The 12312-nt window shown below is 26.2% G+C and overlaps 1 protein-coding gene across 1 annotated transcript in view; it reads right to left on the bottom strand.

Moving 5' to 3' along the window:
* LOC101236392 (palmitoyltransferase ZDHHC8B) overlaps positions 1–8639 on the bottom strand; it is a 44013-nt gene extending 35374 nt beyond the window's left edge. The window contains exon 1 of the mRNA XM_065808075.1: positions 8401–8639. Within this exon, the coding sequence (XP_065664147.1) occupies positions 8401–8507 (107 nt within the window). The 5' untranslated portion in view covers positions 8508–8639. The remainder of the gene's footprint in view (positions 1–8400) is intronic.
* Between the last annotated feature and the right edge of the window lie 3673 nt (positions 8640–12312).

Below are 12312 nucleotides of genomic sequence, written 5' to 3'. Positions count from 1 at the left end.
TTGATACTTTTTATTCAAATTAATTATTTAATCTTTTTCTAAAATTTCTTTTTTAAATTACGTTTTTTTATCTTAAAAATATAACACAAGAATAATTTGAAATAATAATAAATAAAAATAATAACTTTTCATTTAATAAATATTGACATCATTACTTAGTTTTCTTTTTAAATGTCCTTAATTGCGAACATTCTAAACAACAGAATCGTTTTAAATTTGAGTTAAAATAAATAATAGTTAATAAAAAAATCTATACTATGAACAAAAACTAATTTTAAAAATTACTCTATTATTAATATTTATTTTTATTGTAAACGATGTGTGGAATATTACAAACAATAAATCAAATAATTCTTACTTGATATTTTCACAAGATTAAAAATACTCCGCAGTTTTAATTTTCTTATAATTTAATTTTCTTATAAATTAGAAAACCATTTCTAATTTTCTATTCTTATTTTATTTGCGCATTTTTGTATTCACATTGCGTTTCCACGTGCACTTTCCATTATTGAAATTAGTGACGATTAACGACTTTAAACTGCTGATTCATTACGTTAGTGCAAAAGAGAGCGATGCTGTGCTTTTTATATTTTATATCAGTTGTTTGATAACAGAATATCTTTAATAAAAAATCTTTTTTAAATATTTTATGAAAATAAAAAAATAATCTTGAACTATTGGACGAGCGTTATTTTATACGCTCGTTATAAGCTGAACGAGCGTTGTTTATTGCGCCAGAACGTTTAAAAATACCATTTACGGGCGCGTTTTATGAGCGGAGTGCAATCGCGCTCGCTTCACCACAAGCCCTGTATGTATGTATATATATATATATATATATATATATATATATATATATATATATATATATATATATATATATATATATGCATATATATATATATATGCATATATATATATATATGTATATATATATATATATGTATATATATATATATGTATATATATATATGTATATGTATATATATACATATATATATATATATATATATATATATATATATATATATATATATATATATATATATATATATGTATATATATATATATATGTATATATATATATGCATATATATATATATATATATATATATATATATATATATATATATATATATATATATATATACAAAAATACAGCCGTTAGATTTAATGCAATATAATAATAGTAATAATGTAATTATAACTAAAGTAGCTTTAGTTATAACTTACATTATTACTATTATTATATTGCATTAAATCTAACGGCTGTATTTTTGTAAAATTAATGAACTTGATATAACCTTCTTTTAACAAATTATTTCATTTTCTATTTTATTTACATATTTTAAACTGTTTAAAACAACTAGAATATTTAATTTTCTATAAATTTTTAACAGTAAAAAAAATTAAAACTCTAACAAAACAATCTATAAATTTGAAACAGTTATAAAAAACTATTAAAAATGACGAAAACATTATCGTGATAAAATGTTAAAACTGAACATTTTCACGAAAACCCGCACAATCACAAACAAGAATGATAATTAAATTTTTATTAAATAAGTTTTCTTATCTAGGTAACCTTATCAAATTCCCATGATATTTCTATCTATTGCTTTTTGATTCAATGTACTTTTTAATAAAAGTTAGCGTTCACTTTTTTTATTCAATAAAATAAAGCGAAAAGAAAAAAATGTGTCTAAATAATAGAATCTTTTACGATCTAATACTTTTTATTGATTGCAAATAGAAAAAGTATTAGATCGTAAACGTAAATATTTTGATTGTTTTGTAATCATTTCACTAGTTTAATGCTTAGAATTTTTCAGGATTTTTACTAACAAAAAATTATTTTTACTAAGCAAAAAATCATACGCCATTACAAGTTATTATTTAATATTTTAATTTTAAGGGGTTACAATGTGCTAAAATAAAATTAAAAGTTGTCACAATTTTCTTCCTTGCTTTCACTTTCTTCCAAATCCAATATTGTAACTGTCGCTAGATCAATTTTTCCTGACTTTCTTTTTCTTTTTTCCGGATAACGATAAAAATTTGCTGACAATCGTCTAACTTTATCATTATACCATTCGTCCATAGCAGTATCAGGTTCAAATTTGTCATCTCAGGACCTTCTCCACTTATCCAAAGTAGAGATTCTAAGAGATCTCGTCTAAGACAACTTCTCCAGTCATTTGTTACACGATTCATACATGAAAACATTCGTTCTACTTTTGCATTTGTAAAAGGACAAATTAAAAATAGTTCAAAAATATCAAGAATATTTTGGCATTCTTTGACCTAATTTGATTTGAAAAAAACAATTTCCCAAATTTTTAAATAATACTCATTTTGATTGTTACTTATGATGGGAAACATGTATGCTTTTAAAATGATCCACTCATAAAGTATATTATTCAAATCACATCCTACACCAATTAAAAATTCAGAAAAATGTTCAACAACTTCACCGATAGCTTTATCGCCAAAAGTTCCATCATTCACATTTAACGGCCAGTTATAAACGTCAAGTAAAGCTACCAAATGTATAAACAATGGTGATTTTTGGAGAGATTGAAAACGGCCTTCTATACATATGGTAATATTTGCAATAATTAGCTTGTACTGGTCAAGAACATGGCTATTAACTTCAGTATATTGAGAAAGTGCAATATTTTGATACTGAAACTGAAATACTGATATTTTGATACTTAAACTATATTTTGATTTTGATAATGAAACTGAACCTAATGTTGTTTGTTGATGAATTTGCGTGGCCTCTTTATGTTGCGCACTACTTAAGTGCGATGCCAGTGAATCTTTTTTTATTGATATTGTTCCTGGTTTGATCCAGGTCATGGAAAGTAATTTTGTTTGACTTATCTGTTTTTCAAAGTGTTTACATAAACTGCATCTTAATCTTATGACTTCATTTCCATTTAAATCGTATTCTAACTCGCAATTAAAAAGTTTTTCCCACTTTTTAACTTTAGATAATCTGCATCTGTGGTCCTTATTTGCACCCATTTATTACTATTAATTTAAAATTAGCAAGTGTACTTTACAACTTTAAAGTGTTTTTTTAATAATTTTTTAGAGTCTATATTGCCTTCCACAATTCTTCACAAAATAAACTTATTAAAATATCATTGAATTTGTTCATAATGAATGAGCTAAATCGGAATAAAGCCCTTGAGAATTCGAGTTAAGAAAGTGACTTTTCAATCAATTAACTTTTTTTTTTTTTTTCAATCAAAATCTTTTATTTCTTGATTCGAATAGGTATTTAATCGTTTGATTTTTATAAATTTTTCCTTCCTTAAACAATCAATCTTTTTTCTGCATTTGAACATTTTTGCTAATCGATTTTTTAAATCTTTTATTTTTCTTTCTTTTACTTTATGCTCCACTTTAAAAAAAATAATTATCGTTACAGAAGTCACTGCAGTTTTATACTGTAAAAGAACACTAAATATTTGCGAATAGAGTATCAATCTTCTAAAATAAAAAAAAGAATAATCACGAAAAAAAGATCGCGAAAAAACAAATTTTAAGAAAAAACTAATCGCCAAGGTGCGAAAAGTAATTGCTTTTATATATATGAAACTCTATACTCTATATATATGAAACTCTGAATATCAAAAGTCGTTTTTATTTTTTTTATATAAATAAATATTGCCTTATTATTTAATAGTATTAAATACTCTTAAATGCATAAGAGTATTTGTATTACTATTATTATACCATAATAATACATTATCTATTTTGTGTGTGTGTGTGTGTGTATATGTATATGTATATATATATATATATATATATATATATATATATATATATATATATATATATATATATATATATAAATATAAAATATATATATATATATATATATATATATATATATATATATATATATATATATATATATGTATATATAAATATATGTGTATATATATATATATGTGTATATGTATATATATGTATATATGTATATATAAATATATATATATATATATATATATATCAGTCTTCTCTGTTTAGCCAGCGCCTTTGTGCTTAAGTCTTTTCGCGCTTGCCCACACGCCCACAAAAACTTTGGCGAGCGCATAAAAAAGCGCTAGCCAAAAAAATCTAACCATTTTGTTTCAAATTGCAACCAAAAATTTTTTTGTTTATTTGTTCCACTTTTATAAAAAATGCTTTTTTTAAACAGTTTTATTTTTAAATATTTTATCAAGTATTCAAAGCATTCTTTTCGCTATTTTTTTGCTATTTTTATTTAATTAGCAGAAAAAAATGAACTTTTTATATCGTGCAGGCTAACTTATAAAAGACAATCCTGCGAGCGCTTTTTCGTGTGCTGGCATTAAATTTTACATGGAGAAGACTGATATATATATATATATGTATGTATGTATATATATATATATATATATATATATATATATATATATATATATATATATATATATATATATATAAATGTATATATATATATATATATGTATATATATATGTATATATATATATATATATATATATATATATATATATATATATATATATATATATATATATATATATATATATATATATTAGTAGAAAATCACTTAACTAAATTTTTTTCCCATTTGACACTGTTTTTCCATTTTGACATTCATCAGAAATCTGATGAAAAAAGATTTCTGATGAATCTTTGTTGATGAAACACAGTGTCAAATGGAAAAAAATTTAGTTAAGTGATTTTCTACTAATATATAATATAATATAATATATAATTGCTCTGTTCTTTTAAGAACATTGAGCACTCTATTGTGTAGAATATTTTTTAAAGTTGTTTAAATATATATATATATATATATATATATATATATATATATATATATATATATATATATATATATATATATATATATAATTTTAAATGTGTTAATAATCAATATAAATAAAGTAGTTGTCAAACAAAAAAACACTGCATATAAATTTTTTTTTTTTTTTTATTGTTACTATTAAGTAATTTTAATGAAGATACACTAAACTTAAGTTTAATATTTTTTAGCACTAGAAGCCTTTCAAAAAATCATTAGTAGTGCTATTTTTATCAAAATAATATTTTCCAATTTCTAAAAAGGAAACAATAATTATCCATTGTTTAATCTTTATAACTATTATAATCAATTCTTTATTTGAAACAGAAAATGTCAAGGCTATGTCACCATTTAGATTTTCCTGATTTTTATACAATTAAGAGTATCTAGTAAAACAAAAATTCCTTCAAAATTTTAGCCTCTAGCTCACAGAAGATTCTAAAATATGACCATTTTACTTTTAGCAGATATAGGCAAGGTCTCTTTTGTCCTCTCAGAATCATGACATTTATTTAGAGATCTCAAATTGCATAACTTTAAAAATATTTGATCTTTTTACTTAAAAATTTGTAACGGAATATTTTTAAGGAATCCAATAAAATAATCAGAAATGTAAAAAATTATTATTAAGTAACTGTAATTCTCAATTTAAATAAATTTAGGCAATTTTTATAAACCTGTTTTTAATGCACATGTGGCCTTAATGATATATATAAAAATAATTATAACACATCATTATAAATTGATTGATCTTTCAGTAAATATATATATTTTCTAATATAAGGATTTTGATCTGCAAGTATATAGATTTTTATATATGGATCAACAGGTATGGTCTAAGCACTGTTGACTCACGTAAAAAAATGTATTTTGTTTACAGAGGATTGTGGGATGCCCTGGTAGTATAACATTTAAAAAAACAAAAACAAATTTAAAGTTAAAACAAACAAATGCTAAGAAAATGCTTCAAAATGCTAAAAAAAGCAAATGCTAACAAACAATTAAGAATAACATTAATAACATAAACTTTTCATCGTATACTAACAGTATTATAATTAAATTATATAAATTAATCAGTAAAATAACTTGATAAAATCAAAATCAAAACTTTGACTGATTCCATAAGAAAACAAAAGCACATCAGTTTGAAAAGTTGCACAATGGCCTACTTTAATTTTGTGTTTCAAATGTTAAATAAAAATAATAATAATATTAAAGACTAAACTATATCAATTAAGCACTTAATGCTTAATTAGTAAAGTTAAGCACTTACCTATCTTTGTCTCTTGGAAAACAAAAAAATGACACACTTTCATCAACTACTCCACTTTTTGCTTTTGTATTTTTGCAGTTAACTGCTGCACAAAACAAAGGCATTTTATATTAAAAAAACTCTTTATACTGAAAACTTTATTGAAGAAAATTTATCGAAGAAAAAACGCAATATATTATACAAAAAACACTTTTGAGTTTTATTCAAATTTATTACAACTTAATTTTTATACTACCAGGACATCCCATAATGCTTTGCGCATATGATTACACTTTAAACAATGTAAATATAAAAGAGTCGACAGTGCTTGGTATGGTTCTCACTTTTTTGTAGCAGAATACTGCAATTGATTTTTTGCTACCTTCCAGACTAGCTAGAACTCTGAAAATTTTGACACTAGGGGGGAAGGGGGCTGGGGCATTTACCCCTCTTTTTTTGTAGCAGAATCTTATGATAGATTTTTTATTACCTTCAAGACAAACAAAATTTTAGCATTTGTGTAGTCCTAATGATTGTGTGTTAAAATTGTTTCCAGGGCAGATGATTAGAAATGTCCATGGCGCTGGGGCACCAGGGGCTATGCAGGGCGCAACCATTTTTTTTTTTAATAAACGTTGACATTTAAGAGGTATGTCAAATAACAGGGCCAACAACGCAGGGAAACACCCCCCCCCAGTTTATTTCTAAAGGCCTTTTTTTTTTAAAAAGAGAAACTCTAGATATAGAAGACTTTATAGATATAGAGGCTTTTATAAACACATGTAAAAACCATGCTTGAACATAATTACTTTCTTCAGTTGCATACTTAATTATTAAACTTACAAGTGACGCTAATGAAGAAAGTATTAGCATGGTTTCTTTTAAAGTTGTTGAAAATGCGTTTTAAATTTCATAACTTATTATTTTTTATATGTTTTTTTATAATAAAAAAATTAAATTGCATGATTATTTTAAGCAAACGCCAATGTTTGCTTAAGTATAAGTAAGGAACAAACATTTGCACATTTGTCAATTTGTCTCGCCCTGCTATGCTCCACTTTTTTTTTTTTTTTAATTCTTCTATTTCCTACAATGTAAAAATAACTTTGAAATAATTGTCTTTTTTTTTATTTCTACTTGTTCCATTTGGTTTTTAACCATTCTATATTCAATGATCTCTTTTAAGATGTTTTAAAAATTATTTCTTAAATCGTTTTTGCTTATAAAAAATTTCCTAATCTTATTTAAATTGAGAATTACAGGTACTTAGTAATAATTTTTGATCACTTTATTGGACTTTTCACCCCTGAAAATAGCCAGTTACAAATTTTTAAGTAAAAAGATCAAATATTTCTAAAGTTATGTGACAGACAATTCTGAGGGAACAAGAGGGGCCTGGCCTAGACCTGCTAAAAGTAAAATGGTCATATTTCAGGATCTTCTGGGAGTTAGAAGCTAAAATTTTCAAGGAATTATTTTACTAAGTGACTGTATAAAAATTAACTGTATATATTCAGTAAAATCTGAGGTGTATGGTAATATTTTAAAAATTTTCTGGGTCAATTGACATACAATTACCCCTTTCAAACAATACAATTTAATACACAAGTTGTAATAACAGATTTAAATAGCTTATTGAGTGTTAAAAATTTTAAACAAAAACTTTTAAATGGTACCAGACTATTAATAATCATTGCAGAAAACTTAAGTAAGACTTAGGTAATGGTTGACATAAATCTAACATTACATCACTGAACAGGTGATAGTATTATTTTCTAATGAATAAAATAAGAAAATACAAAATGACACTCAAAAATTAGTTTTAAAAATGCATTTCTAACTCAGCAATGTCGTAAATTAGCAAAACTTTAACCTTTTGACAACTTTTTTAATCCAAAAAAACGTGTTAGATAAGTACTCTTTTATTAAGTATAGTGTAAAATCATAAATTTTGGTTGTTAATGTAACCTGTTCATTGAAATTAAAATATCATTCATCCTTAGATCAAATAAAAACAATAATAGATAGATTGGCACTATAAAAAAAGAGTTAAAAGTTACTAATGTTAGGTTTAGTATCAAACAGTTTGGACTTATTGCCATATCATCTTCCAAATCATGTTACAAATGAGTTGGGGACATTAGTTAACAATATTTTAAATTAAAATACTAAGTATTTATGCATTGTAAAATGTTTAAACTTTGATAAATTTTTGAAAAAGCATAAAAGAAAATGTGTTTTTTAAATAAAACAAAAACATTGATAAAAACTCACATAAAAACGAAGTAAAGAGAGCTTGTCCCAGTTAAAATAATTAAAGCAACAAAAACTGGAATTTGCTTAGTTCCACATGGTCTTTTTTTTTTTTGGCGTCTTTCCATTATCAACTTAGACACCTTAGTACTTTTAAATGAACTATCCACCACATAATTAATTCGAAAATCGAATTTAATTTCACATTAATGAGATCGCTTGCACAGAAGTATTTACTTGCGAAGTTAATATACGAGAGTTTAAAATACGGTGCCGAAATTTTATTTTATTTATTTATTTTTTTTTTTGCGACAATATGTTTGCCGAGTGAGTTTATCAAATATCATCTGTTCAAAAGTAAAATACTCTATTCAACCAGTGCTATTCAAAAATGATTTTTCAGAAAGATAAAGACTATCTAGGGATAGATATAAAATGTAGACTTACAGCTAAACATCAATAGTTGTGAAAACTCTTTGGCTCGAAACATTATAATGCTAAAGATAGAAAAAGATATAAGTAAAAAAATGTGATAGAATAAATATAACAGTGGTACACCACCATTTTATCTAATATTATCATTTTTTCACATATGTGACGCATCTGACCAAAACCAGTCGGATGTCGCGTTATGTTTTATTGAGAAAACCATCAAAACATCTCAAAAATTCAATTTTTATCATTATTCATTTTTTTGCATAATTGTTTACATAATTATGTAAACAATTATGCAAAAAAGTAACTAATGATAAAAATTGAATTTTTGAGATGTTTTGATGGTTTTCTCAATATAACATAACGCGACATCCGACTGGTTTTGGTCAGATGCGTCACATATTACCTATGGTTAACTGAGCGTACAGCACCAAGGGGCCGGACGGCACATGCGCCCCCCCCCCTAGTTTCTTTTTTTTTAAGAAAATTCTAGATTTAAGAATGCTTTTTTAAAAAATTTAATGTGGTGCCCCCTCCCCTCCACTTCGAAACCCGTGTCGTCAGCCCTGGTTAATTGTTTTAAGTTTAAAAAAATTTTTTAGATAATGACATACCTTGTCTAAAATATATGTATTTAGGATGAAAGAAACAAAACTGGTTTATGGGATATTATACTTAAGGATTGGAAGGTTAAGATATCAGGGTTTTATTGATTGAGCCGAGGATATTTTGGATATTTAAGATCTTTATTAATATGATATAACATGTTGTAATAAACGCTGTATAAAAAAGGGATTTATTTGATATTATGCGCGATAACAACCCAAAAAGAAATAAGAATAATGTTACATTACGTAATACAATACCAATGTATGAAAATGGGTTTTATGTTTTCAAAGCGGAAAATGGTTGTTTGGTTGCGACAGTAATTGTGGTATCGCGCTTTTGTCACTTAATTTAGTCTCACGAGATAAAATTGACAAAAAAAACTCTTTAGAGAATTAAAAGCTCAAATCAGTAATGTATTAAAGATGTTACTCCCAATAAACACATGAACTTCTATTAAACGTCAAAACAACATTTGTACAAATCGATTAGTTCGTGTCCAATACCCGTTTCGGATGAAATCCAGAATAACGTTTAGAACAAACCTCCATTAAACGTCAAGATTTAGACTGTTTAAATGTGTCTAGACTTAATCATTTTAAAAGTATATAAAGCGTTTAATTTAGTCAAATTAGGCATACATTAAACTTTTGAATTTATTTTACTATTGTTGATATTATTTATAATAAACGTTTATTTCTTAGTTTTTCGTAACGTAAATTAGCTTATTTAACAAAAGGTATTGTAGTTTTGTGCCTCTCGCCTCATTACCATTATTAAAAGCGTTTATTTCTTAGCTTTTCGCAACGTAAATTAACTTATTTAACGAAAGGGTATTGTAATTTTATGCGGAGTCACCTCATTATCCAGCCATGTACACACGGCAACGTTTTCCTATCGGAGCACTTTGACAATCATACAGGGCTAGGAAAAGAGATTTTTGAGAAAAAAAAAAGATATCAAAGTGAAATCAAAAAGTAAGCGAGTGAGAAAGGATAGATAAAGAAATGCAGAATGACCAGTCATTTAAGAAGCACAAGAAAATAGAGAAAACACATTCACCAGTTACAACAAGTTTCGGTATGTCGTTTTTTTGGTAGTTACTAAACGAATGTAATGCAAGCATTTTATAATACGCAAATACTTTTAACCATCCAAATTTAGAGATTTCGCTTCGCTGACCAAGAGTAAGTGAGTTAAGGAGGAATGAAGAAAGTTAGAGTGAAAGTCAGAAGTCGAGTTAGAAAGATAGCAAAGAGAAAGTGGACAGCCAATTGCACTGAATGTTAGAATGTCCAATTCATTCTATTAAGTAGATAACTTAACTAATGTATTTGTATAAACTTAGTCATTATTGCTGATGAGTATTGTGGTTTATCCTCCTCCGGCTAATTGCCATATAGAGGCTACATACCCGGACCAGGAAAGACAAGTTCAGCTTATTAAGGAGCATCATCATCCGTTTCATATTTTTTTGCATTTATAGTTTTATATTTTTTTGCATTTTTTGTTTTTTTATTTTTGAGCCGTTGTGCGAAAAGATATCGAGAATTTTAATAAGGTTTTAGAAAAGATGTTCAAGATTAGTTATAAGGTTTTTGTAAAGTAAGATTTTATTAAAGAAAACAAAAAATTACAGGGCTTTTACACAATCACCAAGTTACGAACGCTACAGAAAGCATTCAAATGATAGAAATTATATATCATAAAATAATGGCTAGCAGTGATTGTCTAATCATAAATAATAATACTTTTGTTGTAAAAAATAAAAATATATTTGCAGGGAACAGAAACACTTTACTAAACATTTAGTTCTTACTATGAGCCAGTGTATCAGTTTAGCTTATATGTTTAGTTTTAGATTCCCATTTTCGACTTGACATAAAACTTTTTTAATACAAAAAGTTTGACAAAAAATGTCCGCAGTGTTTTTACGAACATGATAATTATATTTTAAAGTAATAATATTTCTGATGTTTCTGATATTTATCCTGATCACTGCCATTGGGTCAATTTTTGAATTGGTAAACATATGGTAGCATCTGCTGCATATTTCACTTATAATGGTTTGGGTGACTGTCAACAGCAGTTGCGAGATAGGGTTTTTCTCTGATAAATTCGCAGTTTCAATCGAGAATATCGAACTTATTTGAGAAAAGTTGTTTTGGGATGTCAAGGAGTTATATACATGTTTAAAGTTCCCATATGGTAACAGAAGGAGGACAGTAGGCAAAGATGCGCAGATTTTCCTCAATTTTTCCGCAAGTTTTACATTTGTTGTTTTTAACGATCTGTTGCCTTGTGCTTTTGGCAAGCAAGGCAGCAGAAGGTAAGCTGTTGTGAAGAAATCGGAAGAGGATATTTTCTGTTGGTCCGGATGCGTGAGAGGTAAGGTTTTTTTTAAAGGTCCACGACATTGTTGTTTTTGTTGAACTGTTTCAGAAAAGTTCTGCTGGCACGAGTGTCTTTTTTTTTTCTTCTTTTAAGTAAGAATTTTTTGTTGATTTTAGGGGATGTTAAATAGTGAGCCGTTTTTGCCTAATATTTTAATTGTTGTTTTGTAGTACTGAGACGTTTTGTTATTCCAGGGTTTTGGGAAAGTGTTTTGCTTTAAAAAATTCCAGCTATCGTTTTGTTTCGTACATTTTATAAGTGAACTTCCCAACCAATACTTTGAAAAGTAGTAATAATCGTGAGATTTATCCTCTCCACATTCCTTCAGTTGAAAGAGTGTTTTGACGCCAAGTGCAAGACTTTGTTCCTTCAGTTACAAAATTTTAAGACCCCCGCTTTTGACGAGTAAAAAAAGTGTCTCTCTCTTGACCGGATTGAAATTGGTCTTTTGCCAGAGATTTTTGAAACTGACTTTGTGCAGACGTTCTATTACCCATT

Source organism: Hydra vulgaris, chromosome 10, assembly GCF_038396675.1.
Source record: "Hydra vulgaris chromosome 10, alternate assembly HydraT2T_AEP".
Classification (NCBI taxonomy): Eukaryota; Metazoa; Cnidaria; class Hydrozoa; order Anthoathecata; family Hydridae; genus Hydra; species Hydra vulgaris.
Note: the sequence above shows the minus strand (reverse complement) of the source record. Positions and strands in the feature narration are given on the sequence as shown.